General features: G+C 40.7%; 1 protein-coding gene across 2 annotated transcripts; it reads right to left on the bottom strand.

Annotated features, from left to right (window-relative positions):
- Positions 1 to 789: 789 nt before the first annotated feature.
- hdr (hematopoietic death receptor) lies at positions 790 to 26,833 on the bottom strand. Of its 2 annotated transcripts, none has more exons than XM_034171025.1 (10): positions 26,697 to 26,833; positions 22,192 to 22,354; positions 21,950 to 22,078; positions 21,721 to 21,832; positions 21,464 to 21,555; positions 19,780 to 19,881; positions 9,005 to 9,045; positions 7,042 to 7,272; positions 2,898 to 2,934; positions 790 to 1,910 (listed from the first exon to the last, which is right to left on the bottom strand). In XM_034171025.1, the coding sequence occupies exons 1-10, from the start codon at positions 26,715 to 26,717 to the stop codon at positions 1,600 to 1,602; spliced, it is 1,239 nt and encodes a 412-aa protein (XP_034026916.1). In that variant the 5' UTR covers positions 26,718 to 26,833; the 3' UTR covers positions 790 to 1,599. The 2 variants fall into 2 exon arrangements, with proteins under 2 accessions (XP_034026916.1, XP_034026917.1); XM_034171026.1 differs by having other exon boundaries at positions 7,189 to 7,272.

Raw genomic sequence — 26,833 nt, 5'->3', positions numbered from 1 at the left:
GATGAACAGCCTATAATTGTTTGCACCTGCATATAGGTTTTCCCCTCTCCAATCAACTTTCTAATCAAACAACGCTGTTCTTCTGAACAATGTCTTGAACATCCCATTTTCCTCAGGCTTTCAAAGAGAAAAGCATGTTCAACAGGTGCTGGATTCATCCTTAAATAGGGAACACCTGATTCACACCTGTTTGTTCCACAAAATTGACAAACTCACTGACTGAATGCCACACTATTATTGTGAACACCCCCTTTTCTACTTTTTTTTTTTTTTACTAATAGCCCAATTTCATAGCCTTAAGAGTGTGCATATCATGAATGCTCGGTCTTGTTGGATTTGTGAGAATCTACTGGTACCTTGTTTCCTATCTAACAATAATATACTCAAAACCTGGATTAATCTTTTTAGTCACATAGCACTATTATTCTGAACACTACTGTATGTCATAGACTCCGGTCATGTATGACAAACAAATGCATAGAAGTCTCTGGTACAGGAACAGCAAAAATAATCTGAGAGATGATTGGATGAGTTTTACACAACCCTGCGCTTCTGCAGGCGAGATTTTATTTTATTTTCATATCAAAGCATTTAGTTATTTGGTTGCTGTGAGGGGATGGAGAACTTCATGTAATACAGCAAAACATGCTTCAAGAAATTATTTTCCTACCAGACCTTTAATTAGAAGCGGAGACCCTCGAAGGTGAGGGTCAGATTATTAATAATGCAGTTGTCTGAAGATTTATAGGACCTACTGGCACACCAGAGCAGAACCAAAACAGCCATGAAAAGATATGAAAAATATTTTTAATATATATTCACACACAATTCAAGACAAATCATACACTTGAAAATTCATGAACACCTGTCAACGCAATACAAAGTTTGCAGTAAAATTATGGTTTCTATTCCAGTAAGTACCTTCCATCAACTAATGCATGAAGATTATGTAACTTTGCAACTTGTACTGCCACACACACACACACACGATTAAATCAGACTCACAACTTTAGTCAACATTCGTCACGCTTAAGCAACAATCAACAAATGCAGTTTGCACACAGAAGCGCTCATAAATACAAAAACAGGCTGCTCAGGGGGAAAAATAAATAAAATACACAGTTTGTTTACATTGCCTCACTGTCAACATACAAGATCCCCACTTCCACACAAAAACACTGTTCAGACATGCGCACATTCAACTGTTTCGTGTAATCTCATTTATCGGTATACAAACAGCTTTTAATGTTTACAACGTTCAATGGCACCAAAATTTGTTCGACGGGGAACAAAACACTGCAACATCAAATCCTGAAATACACATCAGTTAAAGCACAAACTTGTCCTGAGATTTAGACTCTGTTCTTTTAAAGCCTTTTTATAGGCATCAGCAAACAGCTATTCAGCTAATAACTCACAGGCAGATGAATTAAACAACTGCGTCACCTGCAGACTGTGGGAAAAGGCTGAACACACCTGTATGTGTCCGAGTGACACAAGTCGCTACAGTCTGATCAGAGGAGAAACACGTTTAAGCATTATTACATCAGCAGCGCTGTCACGTGCCGGTGATCAGACTCCATTTCCTCTTCGAGTCTTTCACTTCTCGCGCTCCTCCCTGTCACTCACATACACATAGTGGCCTTTGGCGATGGCTTGGTCTTTCACTTTGTCCGCCGTGAGCCTTTGGTTCAAGTCGAGCAGCGTTTTCAGCAGGTCGTTCAGGCTGGCGGCTTTGCCTTCTCTCTCCATCCAGATGTTGAGCAGTGAATGGATCCTGTCTTCGTGCTGAAGGCTGTGTTTGCTTTTGATCGTGTTGTCATGAATTCCAAGGCTACGGAAGAACCTCTTGTGGTAATCAACGTCCAGATCTTCAAAATACTCAAAGCAGCTCCTCAGAGATGCTTCACCTGTGTGTACACACACACAAAATAAATAAAACCATTTCATTCAAACATCACTGACTCTTGTGTTCGTTGTTCGTTTTAAATTATTGTGATCGGGAAGAGTTCTACGTAAGAATGAATGATTATTGTTTGCACTTTTCCTTTCATCCTACACATATTCATCCTGTGTTTTTGTGACAATGAACAAGCAGCGCTGCTGCCTGGAGCTAAAATCCGCTTTTTTATTTTTAAATTTCTAGTCTAGAGACAGGTTGATGTATAAAACTGAGGTGGTGACTTTCTTTTTTATGCCACACAAAATGTGAAGTGAAATCAGATCAGAGAGACTGATCAGGTCATAACATTGTTCCATATAAACAACAAGTAAGCAGTTGGCAAAAGCTAACAAACACTGACTGACAAACGTTTTGGGACTATATTTAACCAGAAAATAAAAGTGGGAAGGTGCTCTTACATCTCACCACGTTACAACTCCGAGCACCACGTGTGACTCCCCCCACAGCTCTTCCTGCCTGGCGTCATTCAGTGCCGAGCACTCCTGAGCAGGCACACCACTCAGCCAGCATCAGGAAAAGTAGCTCTGTGGACTCCGAGCCACCTCAGTCTCACGTATGAGGTAGGAGTGCCAAACAGTGATTTATTTTCTGCCTGCCTGAAACCAAAATTAGACACCAGGCGTGTCGAGTCTGCACCATACTAAACACAAGGCGGAGTTGGACTGAGGTCTCAAAAATTTTCAACATGTTCCAAACTGGCATGAGTTTAACTGAGGTTTGCCAGATATGTGCTGATCTGTTCAGCGTGGTGATCACCGTACAGGACAGGCACAAGCCATAACAAGAGACTTAAGGCTGTGCAGGTGACATAACTGATCATGAGAAGCTGGACGTGTGGTTACAGTGATCAAAGTCCTATAGTGTTAAATATGTCTGTCAGAGTTACGTATGAAGTCATAAAACATTAAAGAAGTCAAATTCAAAAGTAACGTACCATTGACAGGAACAAGCCTCTGGAATAATTCAGTCTCCTAAAATGACGAGAGGAGAGCAGTTAATATTTGTTTGATAAACCACTGTGTAAACAGTGCCCTCCAGAAGCATTGGGCCCCTTGGTATTTAACACATTTTAATTTGTTTTGCCATTTCATATACAAAAATCCAAAATTGTCTTCCATAAATTCAAATTCAAAGCAAATCTCTACAAATTGATATAAATTAATTAAAAGATGAAGTGGTGTAGAGGAGGATTTCTTAAAAAAGATGAGCTGAAAGTTCAGCTGCAATTTATCAGAGGGTACATCTGATACACAAACTTGGATTTGATGTTTTGGTGAAAGAAAATCCTCTTCTGCTCCACTTCATCATGAAGCTGTATAAGTGGGGATACAAAATGCAAAACATGCACTGTGCACAATTTCTTCAATCACAGCCACAGAAGCCTTTAACTTCTTATGAGTTGTCTGGGTGTCTTTCCTCACTCTTCTTTCACAATCACTCAGCTTTTGAGAACTGTCTACTCCACACAGATTTACCACAAAGCGCCATACTCAGGGTTCTAGCTAGGGTAAAATTTTAGCGTAGTGGTAATGTCGAGGGAGCGAATCGACCGGCGGGGCGGAGGGTTGTGCGGAAGGGGGGGAAGCTTTTGAAAATTCAAGCTAAAAAGCGGCCATTCTAGGGGTACCCAAAGGGGAAAAGCCAGGTATGACAGCCTAAGTCCCTTCATCATGTCCAGAAGGCTGGGGAAGTTTGTTGAGTGGGCAATCTCATTCTGGGTTAGCCAGTACATGGCCCTCAGTGAGGCAGCCGGAGTCCGTAGACATTTTTAAGTCAAGACTTAAAACCTATTTTTATTCGCTTTATGAGTAGTTTTTATTTTATGTTTTATTCTTTTACTTCTGTTTTTAATTAGGTATTTGAATGTTTTTATTTTTATTTAATTTTTTTATGTTGAACTGTTCTGTGTGAGGCACCTTGAGATGGCTTTTGTTGTAATTTAGCGCTTTATAAGCTGATTAAATTGAAATTGAACAACATTTTATTGAGTCTTAAAAGTAAATAAATATGAAATTGGTTACTGGATCCTTAAACTCTGGACAAACAGAAATAAAATGTTAGTTTTTGTCAAAAGCATTTCCTTTCAGATATTATTGGCATGAATGTCTTTCCATACCTATGAGCTGAGCTCTACAGCTCCCTGCGTTCCACGTCAGGTTTATAAAGAATGCCGGACGTCTCATTTTGGAAGGAAAAAACATTTTAGTCGATTGTAGTTTATTGTCTGTATTGCAACGTTTGTAAGAGGCATCATTTTATTTAAAGCGGCAATTCGTTTTGAAGTTATTAATTCCGAGCGGACTCTCTCAGCAGAGAGCCGCGCAGCCTTTAAAGCTGTGACAACGGAACGGAGGACGATTCTCGTTTGTTGACTGCAACAAGACAAGAGTCCCAGTTAGTGACTTTAATACACTCAACAAAAATAAACGCAACACTTTTGGTTTTGCTCCCATTTTGTATGAGATGAACTTTTTCCACATACACAATATCACCATTTCCCTCAAATATTGTTCACAAACCAGTCTAAATCTTTGATACTGAGCACTTCTCCTTTGCTGAGATAATCCATCCCACCTCACAGGTGTGCCATATCAAGATGCTGATTAGACACCATGATTAGTGCACAGGTGTGCCTTAGACTGTCCACAATAAAAGGCCACTCTGAAAGGTGCAGTTTTGTTTTATTAGGGGGGGATACCAGTCAGTATCTGGTGTGACCACCATCTGCCTCATGCAGTGCAACACATCTCCTTCGCATAGAGTTGATCAGGTTGTCAATTGTGGCCTGTGGAATGTTGGTCCACTCCTCTTCAAAGGCTGTGCAAGGTTGCTGGATATTGGCAGGAATTGGTACACGATGTCGTATACGCCAGTCCAGAGCATCTCAAACATGCTCAATGGGTGACATGTCCGGTGAGTATGCCAGCCATGCAAGAACTGGGACATTTTCAGCTTCCAAGAATTGTGTACAGATCCTTGCAACATGGGGCCGTGCATTATCCTGCTGCAACATGAGGTGATGTTCTTGGATGTATGGCACAACAATGGGCCTCAGGATCTTGTCACGGTATCTCTGTGCATTCAAAATGCCATCAATAAAATGTACCTGTGTTCTTCGTCCATAACAGAGCCCTGCCCATACCATAACCCCACCGCCACCATGGGCCACTCGATCCACAACACTGACATCAGAAAACCGCTCACCCACACGACGCCACACACGCTGTCTGCCATCTGCCCTGAACAGTGTGAACCGAGATTCATCCATGAAGAGAACACCTCTCCAACATGCCAAACGCCAGCGAATGAGAGCATTTGCCCACTAAAGTCGGTTACGACGACGAACTGGAGTTGGGTCGAGACCCCGATGAGGACAACGAGCATGCAGATGAGCTTCCCCGAGACGGTTTCTGACAGTTTGTGCAGAAATTCTTTGGTTATGCAAACCGATTGTTTCAGCAGCTGTCCGAGTGGCTGGTCTCAGAGGATCTTGGAGATGAACATGCTGGATGTGGAGGTCCTGGACTGGTGTGGTTACACGTGGTCTGCGGTTGTGAGGCTGGTTGGATGTACTGCCAAATTCTCTGAAACGCCTTTGGAGACGGCTTATGGTAGAGAAATGAACATTCAATACACGAGCAACAGCTCTGGTTGACATTCCTGCTGTCAGCATGCCAATTGCACGCTCCCTCAAATCTTGCGACATCTGTGGCATTGTGCTGTGCGATAAAACTGCACCTTTCAGAGTGGCCTTTTATTGTGGGCAGTCTAAGGCACACCTGTGCACTAATCATGGTGTCTAATCAGCATCTTGATATGGCACACCTGTGAGGTGGGATGGATTATCTCAGCAAAGGAGAAGTGCTCACTATCACAGATTTAGACTGGTTTGTGAACAATATTTGACGGAAATGGTAATATTGTGTATGTGGAAAAAGTTTTAGCTCTTTGAGTTCATCTCATACAAAATGGGAGCAAAACCAAAAGTGTTGCATTTCTATTTTTGTTGAGTGTACATACAAAAGTGACTCATGATATTTTAATGGCTTTCAGAGGGGTTAAGAAGCAGACTTACCGCTTCTGAAGAGCAGCGAATCAAAGAGCCACAAGCCATTGAATCGAAGCATTGCTTCAAACTGGAGTCGCACTGTAGAAACGGTTGATTACAGACGCTGTATTGAAAATAAGCGCAACAGTCCAAAATGATAGCATAACGGGCCGTAACGCAAGTTTGTGCTAGCTAGAACCCTGCATACTGCTTGTATTTCTTCACAATTGATCTAAATAAAGTCAAAGACATGTTCAGTGATTTGGAAATGTTCATGCAACCATCCCCTGAAACATCTGAAGAAAACTGGCAATAAAACTGATTTATAAGTGTTATACCAAAGTGGCTCATTACTTATGCAACCTGTCATCTTGGATTTTATATTTTTAATGAATTTATATCAAGTTGTGGAGATTTGCTTTGAATTTGAGTTTAAGATAATTTTAGAAATTTTTATATTGAGAAGTTTGATTTATGCTTTGTATTTGAAATGGCATAAATTAAAGTGTGTGAAATACCAAAAGGACCAATATTTCTGGAGGGCACTGTATATCCTAAACCAGGGGTGGCCAAGTTCGGTCCTCGAGAGCCACCTTCCTGACATTTAGTTGTCTCCCTGCTCCAACACACCTGAATCCAATGAAAGACTCATTAGCAGACTTAATGAGCCTTTCATTGGATTCAGGTATGTTGGAGCAGGGAGACAACTGAGCGTCAGGAAGGTGGCTCTCGAGGTCCGAACTTGGCCACCCGTCCTAAACTATAACCAAAGGTCAACAAACTCATTTAATGTAGTGTGCATCAAATCTGGATGCAGATTAGAAAAAAAAATATGCAAAGTTAGTCATATTATACTGACCATATTTTGTTAGCAATCACTACTGATTAACTATGGTCACATTAGAACAAACTAATGCAGACAAAGCCATGAGACACTCTGCTGTTAGGGCAACTAAGCATTATGGGAAGACAGAAAGCAGAATTAAATAGGGGACGAAGAAGAAACTGCAGGTGAGGATAAGCCTCTCACCCTTTGTGGAGGTGCCGCGAGGCTGTAGTGGGCTAAGGTGTACGGCAGGTTGGTTAGGCTGTGCTGGGAGTTACTGGCAGAGCTGCTGAGGCTGTTACACAGCTCTTCACGCTCAACCTCCATGCAGGCTGGCGACATTGACCTCACCGCTTGTTGATAGTGGTTCAGACGCAAGTGTCTTGGTTGTTTGTTTTCTCTGCTTCTTTTCTCCTCAGATGAGAGAGCGTCCATCTGAAAAGAACAACAATCAAGTTCAGACAGCCATAAATCAGTCTTTAGAAGTTACAGTAGCGTTCAGAATAATAGTAGTGCTATGTGACTAAAAAGATTAATCCAGGTTTTGAGTATATTTCTTATTGTTACATGGGAAACAAGGTACCAGTAGATTCTCACAAATCCAACAAGACCAAGCATTCATGATATGCACACTCTTAAGGCTATGAAATTGGGCTATTAGTAAAAAAAAGTAGAAAAGGGGGTGTTCACAATAATAGTATTGTGACATTCAGTCAGTGAGTTTGTCAATTTTGTGGAACAAACAGGTGTGAATCAGGTGTCCCCTATTTAAGGATGAAGCCAGCACCTGTTGAACATGCTTTTCTCTTTGAAAGCCTGGAAACAATGGGATGTTCAAGACATTTTTCAGAAGAACAGCGTAGTTTGATTAAAAAGGTGATTGAGAGGGGAGAACTTATACGCAGGTGCAGAAAATTATAGGCTGTTCATCTACAATGATCTCCAAAGCTTGGAAGAATAACCAGAATGGCAAAGGCTCACCCATTGATCAGCTCCATTATAATCAAAGACAGTCTGGAGTTACCTGTAAGTGCTGTGACAGTTAGAAGACACCTGTGTGAAGCTGATTTATTTGCAAGAATCCCCCACAAAGTCCCTCTGTTAAATAACAGACATGTGCAGAAGTGGTTACAATTTGCCAAAGAACACATCAACTGGCCTAAAGAGAAATGGAGGAATATTTTGTGGACTGATGAGAGTAAAATTGTTCTTTTTGGGTCCAAGGACCGCAGACAGTTTGAGATGACCACCAAACTCTGAATTCAAGCCACAGTTCACAGTGAAGACAGTGAAGCATGGTGGTGCAAGCATCATGATATGGGCATGTTTCTCCTACTATGGTGTTGGGCCTATATATGCATACCAGGTATCATGGATCAGTTTGGATATGTCAAAATACTTGAACAGGTCAAGTTGCCTTATGCTGAAGAGGACATGCCCTTGAAATGGGTGTTTCAACAAGACAATGACCCCAAGCACACTAGTAAATGAGCAAAATCTTGGTTCCAAACCAACAAAATTAATGTTTTGGAGTGGCCTGCCCAATCCCCGGACCTAAGTCCAATTGAGAACTTGTGGGGTTACATCAAAAAAAGCTGTTTCTGAAGCAAAACCAAGAAATGTGAATGAATTGTGGAATGTTGTTAAAGAATCTTGGAGTGGAATAACAGCTGAAAGGTGCCAAAAGTTGGTTGACTCCGTGCCTCGCAGATGTGAATAAATCATGAAAAACTGTTTATACAACTAAATACTAGTTTAGTGATTCACAGGATTGCTAAAAAAAGCAGTTTGAACATAATAGTTTTGAGTTTGTAGCGTCAACAGCAGATGCTACTATTATTGTGAACACCCCCTTTTCTACACTAATAGCCCAATTTCATAGCCTTAAGAGTGTACATATCATGAATGCTTGGTCTTGTTGGATTTGTGAGAATCTACTGGTACCTTGTTTCCCATGTAACAATAAAAAAAAAAAAAAAAAGCCACTCAAAACCTGGATTAATCTTTTTAGTCACACAGCACTACTATTATTCTGAACACTACTGTACTTAAAACCCACTGATGTCTGAGAGAAAGACAGGCTTTTATATTCAACATCAACACAATCCAGCCACAAAAATCTCATAAGTTAACTTTTGTACTGCTGAGACGTTTCAGTACGACTCACCTGTTCGTCTTTCAGCACGTTAGATGGATGTCTCTGAGAATCTAAAGAAAATGTGGAGAAAATGTAAGTGTGTTTTTTGTAACATGCATTCACGCTGTCACAGTTTATTAAATTCAGACAAATTATACAAAAGCACGCACTGTGTGCATATAGCTGTCAAGGTGAAAAATAAAAAAAGTACTTTCGAGTGTTTGCCAATATTTGGAGGATGTCAAAGGTGACATTTACACATCCAATCAGCAATGACTGAGTCTAAATTATTCCCTGACAAAAGAGTTGACGTCGCAGGAGTCACTGCTGTCTAGTTCTGCAGGTTTGCGAGTGGCGTGCCGAAGCCAAACCACAATCGCTATGACATCAGTGGTTGAGCAACAATGGCAGGTACTGAATCCGTCTCAACAAATACAAAGTTTTATTATTCGTCTAATATGACCTCAGACTCTGTTCATTCATGTAGAACAAGTTTAAAACCTTTCACCCTAATTTGCTAAACAGGTGATTCATTACGTAACAAACCTTACATGTGGAGATGTGATACGCCGCAGTTAGTGTTACTGAAATGACAACAATATTAACTTTGATTGGTAAACCGTGTGACAAAGAGTGCAAGTGAGTCACAGGTAATGTTCTAATGCACAACAGAGTTTAGCAGATAGGACACCAGTCCATAGCAGGTTTCTGACCCAGCCACGTGCGGTACCCATCGACATCTGGGTGGACTAAGAGAATGCAGCTGAAGTGTCTTGTTTAAGGACACTGATGGGTAACGTGACCAGGAATCAAATCCTGTTCTACAAATTCAAAGCACAAGTCCTTATCCCACTGAGCTACGTGCACATTATAGTATGTTCAACCCTGCTTCTTACATGTCAACAAGTTATTATTAAACATGATCAATCAATCAATCAACTTTTTTCTTGTATAGCGCCAAATCACAACAAACAGTTGCCCCAAGGCGCTCCACATTGCAAGGCAAGGCCATACAATAATTATGAAACACAGTCTACGTCTAAAGCAACATAACCAAGGGATGGTCCAGGGTCACCCGATCCAGCCCTAACTATAAGCCTTAGCGAAAAGGAAAGTTTTAAGCCTAATCTTAAAAGTAGAGAGGGTATCTGTCTCCCTGATCTGAATTGGGAGCTGGTTCCACAGGAGAGGAGCCTGAAAGCTGAAGGCTCTGCCTCCCATTCTACTCTTACAAACCCTAGGAACTACAAGTAAGCCCGCAGTCTGAGAGCGAAGCGCTCTAATGGGGTAATATGGTACTACGAGGTCCCTAAGATAAGATGGGACCTGATTATTCAAAACCTTATAAGTAAGAAGAAGAATTTTAAATTCTATTCTAGCATTAACAGGAAGCCAATGAAGGGAGGCCAACACGGGTGAGATATGCTCTCTCCTGCTAGTCCCCGTCAGTACTCTAGCTGCAGCATTCTGAACCAACTGAAGGCTTTTTAGGGAACTTTTAGGACAACCTGATAATAATGAATTACAATAGTCCAGCCTAGAGGAAACAAATGCATGAATTAGTTTTTCAGCATCACTCTGAGACAAGACCTTTCTGATTTTAGAGATATTGCGTAAATGCAAAAAGGCAGTCCTACATATTTGTTTAATATGCGCTTTGAATGACATATCCTGATCAAAAATAACTCCAAGATTTCTCACAGTATTACTAGAGATCAGGGAAATGCCATCCAGAGTAACGATCTGGTTAGACACCATGCTTCTAAGATTTGTGGGGCCAAGTACAATAACTTCAGTTTTATCTGAGTTTAAAAGCAGGAAATTAGAGGTCATCCATGTCTTTATGTCTGTAAGACAATCCTGCAGTTTAGCTAATTGGTGCGTATCCTCTGGCTTCATGGATAGATAAAGCTGGGTATCATCTGCGTAACAATGAAAATTTAAGCAATACCGTCTAATAATACTGCCCAAGGGAAGCATGTATAAAGTGAATAAAATTGGTCCTAGCACAGAACCTTGTGGAACTCCATAATTAACTTTAGTCTGTGAAGAAGATTCCCCATTTACATGAACAAACTGTAATCTATTAGACAAATATGATTCAAACCACCGCAGCGCAATGCCTTTAATACCTATGACATGCTCTAATCTCTGTAATAAAATTTTATGGTCAACAGTATCAAAAGCAGCACTGAGGTCCTAACAGAACAAGCACAGAGATAAGTCCACTGTCCGAAGCCATAAGAAGATCATTTGTAACCTTCACTAATGCTGTTTCTGTACTATGATGAATTCTAAAACCTGACTGAAACTCTTCAAATAGACCATTCCTCTGCAGGTGATCAGTTAGCTGTTTTACAACTACCCTCTCAAGAATCTTTGAGAGAAAAGGAAGGTTGGAGATTGGCCTATAATTAGCTAAGATAGCTGGGTCAAGTGATGGCTTTTTAAGTAATGGTTTAATTACTGCCACCTTAAAGGCCTGTGGTACATAACCAACTAACAAAGATAGATTGATCATATTTAAGATTGAAGCATTAAATAATGGTAGGACTTCCTTGAGCAGCCTGGCAGGAATGGGGTCTAATAAGCATGTTGATGGTTTGGATGAAGTAACTAATGAAAATAACTCAGACAGAACAATCGGAGAGAAAGAGTCTAACCAAATACCGGCATCACTGAAAGCAGCCAAAGATAACGATACATCTTTGGGATGGTTATGAGTAATTTTTTCTCTAATAGTCAAAATTTTGTTAGCAAAGAAAGTCATGAAGTCATTACTAGTTAAAGTTAATGGAATACTCAGCTCAATAGAGCTCTGACTCTGTCAGCCTGGCTACAGTGCTGAAAAGAAACCTGGGGTTGTTCTTATTTTCTTCAATTAGTGATGAGTAGAAAGATGTCCTAGCTTCACGAAGGGCTTTCTTATAGAGCAACAAACTCTTTTTCCAGGCTAAGTGAAGATCTTCTAAATTAGTGAGACGCCATTTCCTCTCCAACTTACGGGTTATCTGCTTTAAGCTACGAGTTTGTGAGTTATACCACGGAGTCAGACACTTCTGATTTAAAGCTCTCTTTTTCAGAGGAGCTACAGCATCCAAAGTTGTCTTCAATGAGGATGTAAAACTATTGACAAGATACTCTAACTCCCTTACAGAGTTTAGGTAGCTACTCTGCTCTGTGTTGGTATATGACATTAGAGAACATAAAGGAATCATATCCTTAAACCTAGTTACAGCGCTTTCTGAAAGACTTCTAGTGTAATGAAACTTATTCCCCACTGCAGGGTAGTCCATCAGGGTAAATGTAAATGTTATTAAAAAATGATCAGACAAAAGGGAGTTTTCAGGGAATACTGTTAAGTCTTCTATTTCCATACCATAAGTCAGAACAAGATCTAAAATATGATTAAAGTGGTGGGTGGACTCATTTACTTTTTGAGCAAAGCCGATAGAGTCTAATAATAGATTAAATGCAGTGTTGAGGCTGTCATTCTCAGCATCTGTGTGGATGTTAAAATCGCCCACTATAATTATCTTATCTGAGCTAAGCACTAAGTCAGACAAAAGGTCTGAAAATTCACAGAGAAACTCACAGTAACGACCAGGTGGACGATAGATAATAACAATAAAACTGGTTTTTGGGACTTCCAATTTGGATGGACAAGACTAAGAGACAAGCTTTCAAATGAATTAAAGCTCTGTCTAGGTTTTTGATTAATTAATAAGCTGGAATGGAAGATTGCTGCTAATCCTCCACCCCGGCCCGTGCTACGAGCATTCTGACAGTTAGTGTGACTCGGGGGTGTTGACTCATTTAAACTAACATATTCATCCTGCTGTAACCAAGTTTCTGTTAGGCAGAATAAATCAATACGTTGATCAATTATTATATCATTTACCAACAGGGACTTAGAAGAAAGAGACCTAATGTTTAATAGACCACATTTAACTGTTTTAGTCTGTGGTGCAATTGAAGGTGCTATATTATTTTTTCTTTTTGAATTTTTATGCTTAAATAGATTTTTGCTAGTTATTGGTGGTCTGGGAGCAGGCACCGTCTCTACGGGGATGGGGTAATAGGGGGATGGCAGGGGGAGAGAAGCTGCAGAGAGGTGTATAAGACCACAGCTCTGCCTCCTGGTCCCAACGCTAGACAGTCACAGTTTGGAGGATCCCAAAAAATTGGCCAGATTTCTAGAAATGAGAGCTGCTCCCTCTAAAGTGGGATGGATGCCGTCTCTCCTAACAAGACCAGGTTTTCCCCAGAAGCTTTGCCAATTATCAATGAAGCCCACCTCATTTTTTGGACACCACTCAGACAGCCAGCAATTCAAGGAGAACATGCGGCTAAACATGTCACTCCCGGTCTGATTGGGGAGGGGCCCAAAGAAAACAACAGAGTCCGACACTGTTTTTGCAAAGTTACACACCGATTCAATGTTAATTTTAGTGACCTCCGACTGGCGTAACCGAGTGTCATTACTGCCGACGTGAATTACAATCTTACCAAATTTACGCTTAGCCTTAGCCAGCAATTTCAAATGTCCTTCGATGTCGCCTGCTCTGGCCCCCGGAAGACAATTGACAATGGTTGCTGGTGTCGCTAACTTCACATTTCTCAAAACAGAGTCGCCAATAACCAGAGTTTGATCCTCGGCGAGTGTATCGTCGAGTGGGGAAAAACGGTTACAGATGTGAATGGGTTGACGGTGTACACGGGGCTTCTGTTTAGGGCTACGCTTCCTCCTCACAGTCACCCAGTCAGCCTGCCTTCCCGACTGCACGGGGTCTGCCAGGGGGGAACTAACGGCGGCTAAGCTACCTTGGTCCGCACCGACTACAGGGGCCTGGCTAGCTGTAGAATTTTCCACGGTGCGGAGCCGAGCCTCCAATTCGCCCAGCCTGGCCTCCAAAGCTACGAATAAGCTGCACTTATTACATGTACCGTTACTGCTAAAAGAGGCCGAGGAATAACTAAACATTTCACACCCAGAGCAGAAAAGTACGGGAGAGACAGGAGAAGCCGCCATGCTAAAACGGCTAAGAGCTAGTAGCTACGCTAAGCTAGCGGATTCCCAAACAGGGAATCCGACACTAGACAGGCTGTGGAGCAGCACAGGTAACGCACGACAACAGTGCTAAAATAAAATAAAAATCCACTAGACAGGCTGTGGAGCAGCACAGGTAACGCACAACAACAGTGCTAAAAAATAAAATAAAATAAAAATAAAAATCCACTGGACAGGCTGTGGAGCAGCACAGGCAACGCACGACAACAGTGCTAAAACAAAATAAAAATCCACTAGACAGGCTGTGGAGCAGCACAGGTAACGCACGACAACAGTGCTAAAATAAAATAAAAATCCACTAGACAGGCTGTGGAGCAGCACAGGTAACGCACAACAACAGTGCTAAAAAATAAAATAAAATAAAAATAAAAATCCACTGGACAGGCTGTGGAGCAGCACAGGTAACGCACAACAACAGTGCTAAAAAATAAAATAAAATAAAAATAAAAATCCACTGGACAGGCTGTGGAGCAGCACAGGCAACGCACGACAACAGTGCTAAAACAAAATAAAAATCCACTAGACAGGCTGTGGAGCAGCACAGGTAACGCACGACAACAGTGCTAAAACAAAATAGAAATCCACTAGACAGGCTGTGGAGCAGCACAGGTAACGCACAACAACAGTGCTAAAACAAAATAAAAATCCACTAGACAGGCTGTGGAGCAGCACAGGTAACGCACAACAACAGTGCTAAAACAAAATAAAAATCCACTAGACAGGCTGTGGAGCAGCACAGGTAACGCACGACAACAGTGCTAAAACAAAATAAAAATCCACTAGACAGGCTGTGGAGCAGCACAGGTAACGCACAACAACAGTGCTAAAACAAAATAAAAATCCACTAGACAGGCTGTGGAGCAGCACAGGTAACGCACAACAACAGTGCTAAAAAATAAAATAAAATAAAAATAAAAATCCACTGGACAGGCTGTGGAGCAGCACAGGCAACGCACGACAACAGTGCTAAAACAAAATAAAAATCCACTAGACAGGCTGTGGAGCAGCACAGGTAACGCACGACAACAGCGCTAAATAAAAATCCACTGGACAGGCTGTGGAGCAGCACAGGTAACGCACGACAACAGCGCCCAAAAAAATAAAATAAAAATCAAAATCCACTGGACAGGCTGTGGAGCAGCACAGGTAACGCACGACAACAGTGGTAAAAAATAAAATAAAAATCCACTGGACAGGCTGTGGAGCAGCACAGGTAACGCACGACAACAGTGCTAAAAAAAAATAATAATAAATAAATAAAATAAAATAAAAATCCACTGGACAGGCTGCGGAGCAGCACAGGTAACACACGACAACAGTGCCAAAAAAAAATAAAATCAAAATCAAAATCCACTGGACAGGCTGTGGAGCAGCACAGGCAACGCACGACAACAGTGCTAAAACAAAATAAAAATCCACTAGACAGGCTGTGGAGCAGCACAGGTAACGCACGACAACAGTGCTAAAATAAAATAAAAATCCACTAGACAGGCTGTGGAGCAGCACAGGTAACGCACAACAACAGTGCTAAAAAATAAAATAAAATAAAAATCCACTGGACAGGCTGTGGAGCAGCACAGGTAACGCACAACAACAGTGCTAAAAAATAAAATAAAATAAAAATAAAAATTCTCTGGACAGGCTGTGGAGCAGCACAGGCAACGCACGACAACAGTGCTAAAACAAAATAAAAATCCACTAGACAGGCTGTGGAGCAGCACAGGTAACGCACGACAACAGTGCTAAAATAAAATAAAAATCCACTAGACAGGCTGTGGAGCAGCACAGGTAACGCACAACAACAGTGCTAAAAAATAAAATAAAATAAAAATCCACTGGACAGGCTGTGGAGCAGCACAGGTAACGCACAACAACAGTGCTAAAAAATAAAATAAAATAAAAATAAAAATTCTCTGGACAGGCTGTGGAGCAGCACAGGCAACGCACGACAACAGTGCTAAAACAAAATAAAAATCCACTAGACAGGCTGTGGAGCAGCACAGGTAACGCACGACAACAGTGCTAAAACAAAATAGAAATCCACTAGACAGGCTGTGGAGCAGCACAGGTAACGCACGACAACAGCGCCCAAAAAAATAATAAAAATCAAAATCCACTGGACAGGCTGTGGAGCAGCACAGGTAACGCACGACAACAGTGGTAAAACAAAATAAAAATCCACTGGACAGGCTGTGGAGCAGCACAGGTAACGCACAACAACAGTGCTAAAAAATAAAATAAAATAAAAATAAAAATCCACTGGACAGGCTGTGGAGCAGCACAGGCAACGCACGACAACAGTGCTAAAATAAAATAAAAATCCACTAGACAGGCTGTGGAGCAGCACAGGTAACGCACAACAACAGTGCTAAAAAATAAAATAAAATAAAAATAAAATCCACTGGACAGGCTGTGGAGCAGCACAGGTAACGCACAACAACAGTGCTAAAAAATAAAATAAAATAAAAATAAAAATCCACTGGACAGGCTGTGGAGCAGCACAGGCAACGCACGACAACAGTGCTAAAACAAAATAAAAATCCACTAGACAGGCTGTGGAGCAGCACAGGTAACGCACGACAACAGTGCTAAAACAAAATAGAAATCCACTAGACAGGCTGTGGAGCAGCACAGGTAACGCACAACAACAGTGCTAAAACAAAATAAAAATCCACTAGACAGGCTGTGGAGCAGCACAGGTAACGCACAACAACAGTGCTAAAACAAAATAAAAATCCACTAGACAGGCTGTGGAGCAGCACAGGTAACGCACGACAACAGTGCTAAAACAAAATAAAAATCCACTAGACAGGCTGTGGAGCAGCACAGGTAACGCACAACAACAGTGCTAAAACAAAATAAAAATCCACTAGACAGGCTGTGGAGCAGCACAGGTAACGCACAACAACAGTGCTAAAAAATAAAATAAAATAAAAATAAAAATCCACTGGACAGGCTGTGGAGCAGCACAGGCAACGCACGACAACAGTGCTAAACAAAATAAAAATCCACTAGACAGGCTGTGGAGCAGCACAGGTAACGCACGACAACAGCGCTAAATAAAAATCCACTGGACAGGCTGTGGAGCAGCACAGGTAACGCACGACAACAGCGCCCAAAAAAATAAAATAAAAATCAAAATCCACTGGACAGGCTGTGGAGCAGCACAGGTAACGCACGACAACAGTGGTAAAAAATAAAATAAAAATCCACTGGACAGGCTGTGGAGCAGCACAGGTAACGCACGACAACAGTGCTAAAAAAAAATAATAATAAATAAATAAAATAAAATAAAAATCCACTGGACAGGCTGCGGAGCAGCACAGGTAACACACGACAACAGTGCCAAAAAAAAATAAAATCAAAATCAAAATCCACTGGACAGGCTGTGGAGCAGCACAGGCAACGCACGACAACAGTGCTAAAACAAAATAAAAATCCACTAGACAGGCTGTGGAGCAGCACAGGTAACGCACGACAACAGTGCTAAAATAAAATAAAAATCCACTAGACAGGCTGTGGAGCAGCACAGGTAACGCACAACAACAGTGCTAAAAAATAAAATAAAATAAAAATCCACTGGACAGGCTGTGGAGCAGCACAGGTAACGCACAACAACAGTGCTAAAAAATAAAATAAAATAAAAATAAAAATTCTCTGGACAGGCTGTGGAGCAGCACAGGCAACGCACGACAACAGTGCTAAAACAAAATAAAAATCCACTAGACAGGCTGTGGAGCAGCACAGGTAACGCACGACAACAGTGCTAAAATAAAATAAAAATCCACTAGACAGGCTGTGGAGCAGCACAGGTAACGCACAACAACAGTGCTAAAAAATAAAATAAAATAAAAATCCACTGGACAGGCTGTGGAGCAGCACAGGTAACGCACAACAACAGTGCTAAAAAATAAAATAAAATAAAATAAAAATTCTCTGGACAGGCTGTGGAGCAGCACAGGCAACGCACGACAACAGTGCTAAAACAAAATAAAAATCCACTAGACAGGCTGTGGAGCAGCACAGGTAACGCACGACAACAGTGCTAAAACAAAATAGAAATCCACTAGACAGGCTGTGGAGCAGCACAGGTAACGCACGACAACAGCGCCCAAAAAAATAATAAAAATCAAAATCCACTGGACAGGCTGTGGAGCAGCACAGGTAACGCACGACAACAGTGGTAAAACAAAATAAAAATCCACTGGACAGGCTGTGGAGCAGCACAGGTAACGCACAACAACAGTGCTAAAAAATAAAATAAAATAAAAATAAAAATCCACTGGACAGGCTGTGGAGCAGCACAGGCAACGCACGACAACAGTGCTAAAACAAAATAAAAATCCACTAGACAGGCTGTGGAGCAGCACAGGTAACGCACGACAACAGCGCTAAATCAGGTAACGCACGACAACAGTGCTAAAACAAAATAGAAATCCACTAGACAGGCTGTGGAGCAGCACAGGTACGCACGACAACAGCGCCCAAAAAATAAAATAAAAATCAAAATCCACTGGACAGGCTGTGGAGCAGCACAGGTAACGCACGACAACAGTGGTAAAACAAAATAAAAATCCACTGGACAGGCTGTGGAGCAGCACAGGTAACGCACAACAACAGTGCTAAAAATAAAATAAAATAAAAATAAAAATCCACTGGACAGGCTGTGGAGCAGCACAGGCAACGCACGACAACAGTGCTAAAACAAAATAAAATCCACTAGACAGGCTGTGGAGCAGCACAGGTAACGCACGACAACAGCGCTAAATAAAATCCACTGGACAGGCTGTGGAGCAGCACAGGTAACGCACGACAACAGCGCCCAAAAAAATAAAATAAAAATCAAAATCCACTGGACAGGCTGTGGAGCAGCACAGGTAACGCACAACAACAGTGCTAAAAAATAAAATAAAATAAAAATAAAAATTCTCTGGACAGGCTGTGGAGCAGCACAGGCAACGCACGACAACAGTGCTAAAACAAAATAAAAATCCACTAGACAGGCTGTGGAGCAGCACAGGTAACGCACGACAACAGTGCTAAAACAAAATAGAAATCCACTAGACAGGCTGTGGAGCAGCACAGGTAACGCACGACAACAGCGCCCAAAAAAATAAAATAAAAATCAAAATCCACTGGACAGGCTGTGGAGCAGCACAGGTAACGCACGACAACAGTGGTAAAACAAAATAAAAATCCACTAGACAGGCTGTGGAGCAGCACAGGTAACGCACGACAACAGCGCCCAAAAAAATAAAATAAAAATCAAAATCCACTGGACAGGCTGTGGAGCAGCACAGGTAACGCACGACAACAGTGGTAAAAAATAAAATAAAAATCCACTGGACAGGCTGTGGAGCAGCACAGGTAACGCACGACAACAGTGCTAAAAAAAAAAATAAATAAATAAAAAAAAAATAAAAATAAAATAAAAATCCACTGGACAGGCTGCGGAGCAGCACAGGTAACACACGACATGATGTGCACCCACATGTAATGCAAAAGCTACTACACACATTTAAGAGACAAAACTAAAATATTTAGTTATTAACCAGAGTGTGTGTGTTTTTTTTTTTTAAAGAGTTCATTTTTTGCTCCAACACAACAGTATTTATTGTTGGCTGCAATGCCCACAACACCAGAGGGCCTGCACTCACCAAAATAATTTGAATGAAAGTTGTGGGAGGACAAATATTAAAGTAACATTACATAATAGCTAGTATTTGTAATTTACCTCGTCGTCTGTCACGCTTCCTCTTCACTACGACTACTATCACAATGAGTAAGCCAGCAATGAACAGCACCACTGCCACCACTGAAACAATCACAACATTTCCTGAAACAAAAACAGAAACAGTTAGCGTCATGCTATAACAATGACAACTTATTGGATTTCTACAGGGAGTCAAGTTTGCCAGAACCTTAACACATAACATAAGCTCACAGTTGCTGAAATAAAGGACACAATGACAAGACATCACTTAAGGTGTGAAGCCATAATTTCTGGGATGAGAAAATCTAATTTCCTTTGCTCCAAACACGCGAATTAAATGCTTAATAAACCTGTGTGTACTTTAATGCTATTACTGCAATGAGAGAGGCTATACGCCCAACTGTTGGGTCAATAAAGTAAATACGTGAGCATATACGACCAACCACAACCGACCAATGAGCGCACTTGTAAGCTCACTTCCGGTTTTAATGCGGGAGGGAAAAAAGGCGGATATTTTCTTGCCGGCTGCAGGAGGGTTCGCAGCCCGCGGAGGAGCTGTGATCTAAAGTGGTTCTGTTTGGCTCATCATGCCCAGGGAACAGTGTTAAACTAACACCATCTTATAGCCAACAAGCAGTATTTTGTTCAAAAACTGTTTCGTCGTAATTAAAGACGGCGCCATTAAATGTGCCAAACATACACCACAATAGAGCCTTAAAAAGTGGTGTAAAAAAAAAGTAGTTTAGATGCACAAAACTGTCAAATACACGATCACGGCTGGGCGAATAAGATAAATTAAATTACGTTTATCTGCCCAACGGTTGTGCGTGTAACGTTCAACGTATGACTTATCTGCCCAACGGTTGGGCGTGTAACGTTCAACGTATGACTTATCTGCCCAACGGTTGGGCATGTAACGTTCAACGTATGACTTATCTGCCCAACGGTTGGGCATGTAACGTTCAACGTATGACTTATCTGCCCAACGGTTGGGCGAATAAGATAAGACATATTTATTTGCCCAACGGTTGGGTGTATAGCCTTTGCCTACAGCAATATCCCGCCCCCCCCCCACACACACACCTGGATGCAAAACTGTGACGCTGACTGTAACATAATGGAAATGGGTCATGCTCATGCAGCCTCTGCATAGATCACTCAGTCTTACTAGTTAAAAAACACAAAGGCAACTCTTACACCGGAAAATACAGTATATTTGAATGCATAACAATGCCTCATCAGGTTTTGATCAAAACTGGCAGGTAAATTGGGCCTAGAGAATGGAAAAGGTGATTTGATTTTTTGTTAGTATTGATCAACAATCAAGGTCAGAGATCAAGGTCAAATTTCCAGGTCCATATTACAATGCAGGAAAAAAAAAAAAGCAAATTTTTGAGTTACACTAAAACAAGACTCAGAACTAAGCTCACATTTGAGAAATCCAGGTTTCTCATCCTAATAAACAAAAAGAGACATAATAAATTCCCCTGTGACCCTTAATTGGAGAAGGCGGTTGAAGATGAGTGAGTGAGTGTTGTGTATTGTCAAAATCCCTTTATGTCGAAAAAACAAAGTGGCCCTCTTACAACAGTGCCATTACAACAACATTCTTTGGCACAGCTACAGCTGCAGCGTCAGTACCAGCTGCATCTCAAAATGTTTCAAACCTCATCAGATGGCTTTGGCTTCCCACAAAATTCTGTACCTGTGCTAGACTTGGACGGGGGCTGGATTTTCTTGCATTCCGTGTTCGAGGTGGCGGTGCAGTTCCTCACTTTCACTTCATCTATTTTACATCTAGGCAAAAAAAACAAAAAACACAAAGACAAACTGATGTCACAGGGATTCACAAATAATCTGAGTTTGAGAAATGAGTGTCATAAAAAGGATTATTCTGCCATCACTCATTCCGGATGAGCAAAGGCGTTAGGTGTGCTCGCCATTTGCTTTGCAATGACTCACCTTGAGCACTTCCTGCACATTTCACATGCTTGTTCAGGGGCACAAAACCCTCCCTGCTTGCACTGGCATTCTGTGTTCTGAGTCCCCGTACATGGACGAACAATTTCCTGGTCTGACAGAACAAAGTGAAAACGACCTTGTTGAGCCTGACTTTATGCTGTAAGCACTCTAAAATCAAAATTGGAATATTGATTTTTCTTCACAGTGTAAGGCCATCAAGTAGAATTACCTGTGCGGCACTTAGTGCACTTTAAACACAGTCGCAGGTGATTGCTGTGTTCAGTATATGTTCCATCTTGGCATTCCTCACATTTCCCCTTCTCCCCTGGCTTTGTGCAGGACAACGTCAAATGTGTGCCTTTAACAACAACAAAATCAACAACAGTTTTGTAAACTCACGTAACATAGCCTTCAAAGACAAAATGAGTCAGCAGAGAGCTTCATACCGAGGCGACAACCTCCTTGACTTACCAGCTGGACAGGATAAACAGCAGATGCCATTGGAAAAATACTCATGGTCAATTTTGCAAGGGATATCCCGTCGAGTCCTGCCTCCCTGTGTTTCCACCAAGTTAAGACCAGGTCTAGGCAATGCCCCCATGGGCTTGAGCAACCAGATCAATATGGAAGCAACCTTTAAAAGAAAGAAAAAAAAATAATGAATAGGAAATTAATATATGAAACATTATGCATTTTTTTCATATTTTTTCCCTTGGATAAACTGCAAAGTCTCTTGAGCATATCTATTTTGAGAATGTGTACAAGTTACTGTGCTGACAAGTTTTTGAATACCTACTTTTAATAATAAGGTCATGAGGGTGACAGAGTTTGGTTGTGAACTCACAAATGAAAGTGATACCTGGAAGCATTGATTCATTGTGGTGACAAAGGGGACTGATAGACACACCATCATACACAACTCATTTTAATACACCCCCCCCCCCCCCCGGCGGGGAACAGATTTCTTTTTCAATCATTTCACTGTCATAACATCAATCTTTATTTGAAATCACACAGATTTTAAAACACAGAATTGCGTTAATGTTTTAGGCACATTTAATGTGGCTAAATAATTAAATACAAAAAAGCTACTAAATGTCTCACATTCATAAAACCATTTTAAGTACTTTCCAGAAAACCTTCATCACTGTTTTGTATGACATTTAACATACAAATTTTATGACATTCAAAACTGACGTCATTGTTAATTTTATATATATATATATATATATATATATATATATATATATATATATATATATATACACACATACATACATACATACATACACACACACACTTTATTTTCTAAATCACAGTATGAATGCATTTCAAAAAACTGTGTCCACAGCTGAACTTTTGTTTCCATAGTAACATTCTCAAAGCTGAAACACTCTGACATGACGCAGCTGTCATAAAGAACAGATATGCCGAAGGTCATATACCCTTTTTCCCCTCATACTTTCCTCCTGATGTTTAATGACAGGTGGACCAATAAAAATTTGTAACAAATCAGGCCACAGTCACAGTTTGTGGATTTGGGTGCAGATTTCTTTCAGGCACACTCAGACAGATTATAATCTGGCCAGTTAATTTATTTTTCTTTTTTAAATGTATAACACATCTGAAGAAGAAGAAAAAAGGAAGTGTTTGACAACCATGTGGCAAGACAGATGAAACTCCTACAGGTTTTCATTCCAAATAATGTTTAGCAAATAATTTGATCACAATGACTTAAGGTTTAGGAGGAGGAGCAACTGGCTAAGGTGATTAGCTGGGGGGAGGAGACAAAGAAAAAAAAAAAAACCTGGATACACATTCATGTCTCAGAAACAAATTGCCTTATACAGTCAATATCTAGACAGGCACAGTGATGCAATAACCAAATAAAGCTAGATAGGAAGCAATGGGCCACACCTATTTTTTTTCCCTGAAAGTCGCATGTTTGCCTTCATAACAAGACATCCACAATCACAATAAATGTGACATTACAGACTGTCCTAGCAATGTACTCATTACATTTTTGATAATATAATTTAAAATAACTCAAGCTACTTACATCTGTTGGGTTTGTGGACAGAGCCACAAAACTTAATTCATTTACGCTAACTTTGGTTATCAGTACAGAGGACAACATTCACATAATGACAATTTCATTCAAATAATCCACAACACAACTTCAGTTTACTCAAGCAGTTCAAACCATGGCCTCATTTTCTGAAGATTCTCAAGTTTAAATCCGAACAACAGAAAAAGCTGGAGATCACTATACTACAATTACAGGAAGAACAAACATACTGTTTCAGTCGAACATTTGGATGGACCAGACTCTTATTAATCTAATCTCTTATCTTTTTATTGCTTAATGACTGAAATTAGTTTTTTTTCAGCCAATGGAAATGGACTGCAATTCTGACACTTTTCCATATGAAGCTGGAGCTCAAAGTGCTGAATGATTTTGTGGTGTGATGTTGATTGGAACAGAGGATCCTCTGTTGTAATACCCATTGCTACTCCCTCGCTGCCCAGGTGTCACTCTTCTTTCACAAAAAAAACATCAGTACTAATTAGGGAAGGTGATGGTCTAGTATTTAAGCGTTGGGCTTGAGACCAGAGGATCCTCAGTCAAATGAGGCATTGATGTGTAAACCGCTTTAAGTGTCTGATGCAGATGGAATAGCACTATATAAATACAGTCCATTTACCATCTAATAATAGCCAAAAAGATTAGAATCTCTCTCTCTCTCTCTCGCTCACAGAGGCCTTCATCCATAATCTCAAGTGTGTGAGTACTTTATTTAAAAGTGCAATTTACAGATAAATATGACAGTCTGTAGTGTTTGGATCAGGCTCGGTGTAACAATGGCTGTTTTACACAGTATGCAATTTAAAATTTAGTAGATATTTGAGTGCTTGCCTCCCACAGAACCAAATCATTTAGGTGCATGTTAATTATGAACAAGATCAAGTAGTCATCAGAACCACAGTAATGTACACAGGAGACAAGATCATAAGCTCCTCCGTGGTGGAGGTACAAAACAGTAATGAAAGCTTTCTGAAAAATACCAGACATCGGTGTTGTTAACTGGTCATTGTTGAGCTGTGTGATTCTTGGCATGTCCTGGATGGGACAGTTCAGCCTCTCTTTTTAAACCACACCCCCTAAAGAGATACAAGTACTAAGTAGGTTTGTCAGTTGTGAACCGGTGAAAGCGCCACATTGCTCTTAAGCTACCCTGATTGGCTGAGAGGTCCCACAACACCTTTGTGACCGAATTGTTTAGCAAAGGAGTAGAGTCCATCACCAATTATCATACAATTTAAAAGAAACAACTTCAGTGCTTACAGTTATCACTTCCACAGTGCCCTCTGATGGTCACAAGCGAAAAACCATGTCTATTACTACTATGTTTTACCAGACTCCTGTGGAGATCTCAGTCTCAGAGGCAAGCCCAGGCATGCCCTACACAACAAAACACTAACCATACTGTATAGTGTCAATCACAGAAAGTGGTTTCTTTAATCAAACATGCCATGTTGATGTAACAATTTCCTGAATAAAACAAATTCCATCTATAAAAAACAAAAAGCAACAGTAAGACCCTTCAGCTGCTCCCTTGTTTGCGCTCAGAGTTGCCACAGCAAATCCGAGGCGGATCTACATGTTGATTTGGCACAAGTTTTATGCCGGACGCCCTTCTTGACGCAACTCCACATTACTTGGAGAAATGTGGCAGGGGTGGGATTTGAACCGTGAATCTTCCACTCTGAAACCAAGTCCACTAACCACTTGACCACCACCCCTGCTTCAATCTCTTCAAACACAAAAATAAATTAAACAAACTTGCTCCTAGTTCGGGGCAGTTATTTGTGTAACAATGATAATTATGATATTTTATTATGTTCTTTTCAAACAACACTAATTTTATTCATCAAGCATTTATACCCTCCCAATAAATAATATTACTCTTTAAAATGTAATTACATCTATGAATCAAAAATACTGTTAAGATAAAGTAGTAAGTTCATCTACAGCCAGGGGACAATGTTAAGAAAGACTATCTTCAAAGTTTACAAACCAAGTCTTCTTAAATATTCCTGCACTTACATCACTTTCTGATAATGCAGTGGATGCATCTATACTGCACAATATGCAAAACTTAAATAGTCCAGATTAGGACCTGGGCCATATCAGATATATGCTACTGAGTAAGACTTCTGGAAGTGTGCCGAGCCATGCTCTAGATGGTGTTCAAGTTTTCCAACTTGTTATGCATTTCAAAAAAATAAACCCCACCAGTCTTCTTAACCCAGAGCCTTAACTATTTAAGATTAATTCATTTACATCGCTGCTCCACATCAGGTTCCCAGCCTTGATCTGTGTGTGCGTGCCTTTCCACAAGTGGGAGCCCAGTTTGGAAAGTGCAAATGATTCCAAATTTATTACGTTAGAAAACCTACCCAGTGTCTTCTGAAACAAAAGTAGATAAAAATAATTGCAAAAGTGACGAGAAAAACACTAATTTTATTTTCTTAAAATTGTTCATTGTTATTCATTCCTGAGGGTCAAATAATGACATTAAAATAAATTGTTACAGCCACCAAAGCATATAAAGGAGATAGTAAAAGCATCACGGTTTCTCAGCGCGAAAACTAAACAAGTCATCGAGGAATTTCACACCTCCGCTGGAATTTGACAAGTAAACGTCAAATCGAAAAGTCCATGATGTAACATTTCGTCATATAACAAAACTTTGAGCGAACAATCCCGAGGAGTTCAAGAAAAAGCCGCGAAAAAGATAAGTTTATTAACTTTTACCACTTTCTTGTGGTGTGAAAAGTGCGTGTTTACGCGCTGACGTCATTTCTTTCTAGCATGTTCGGCACCGCTAAACACTTAAAGTTGGACAAAAGACAAACTTTTACTCACAGCCGTTTGAAGAACTTAAAAAAAAACAACGGAATAAGACACTCACCACACATCCTGCAAAGCTCATACTTAATCACAAATGTCACAGTTTACACACTGAAATCAACTCATTTCAAAAACAAAACGATGTGAGGAGGAAATTTATCAGACTGACGACCGTCTCGTGATAGCCGTGGAGTTACC

The sequence above is a fragment of the Thalassophryne amazonica genome, chromosome 5 (assembly GCF_902500255.1).
Source record: "Thalassophryne amazonica chromosome 5, fThaAma1.1, whole genome shotgun sequence".
NCBI lineage: Eukaryota > Metazoa > Chordata > Actinopteri > Batrachoidiformes > Batrachoididae > Thalassophryne > Thalassophryne amazonica.
Note: the sequence above shows the minus strand (reverse complement) of the source record. Positions and strands in the feature narration are given on the sequence as shown.

What these genes read in the sequence shown, in the direction of transcription:
- hdr (XM_034171025.1), bottom strand. Translation starts at nt 26,717, where the DNA reads ATGAGCTTTGCAGGATGTGTG. An exon ending in ACGTGCTGAAAGACGAACAG is followed by an intron (nt 7,273 to 9,004) that starts GTGAGTCGTACT and finishes TGTTCTTTTCAG; the next exon opens with ATGGACGCTCTCTCATCTGA. An exon ending in GAGGCTTGTTCCTGTCAATG is followed by an intron (nt 1,911 to 2,897) that starts GTACGTTACTTT and finishes GTGTACACACAG; the next exon opens with GTGAAGCATCTCTGAGGAGC.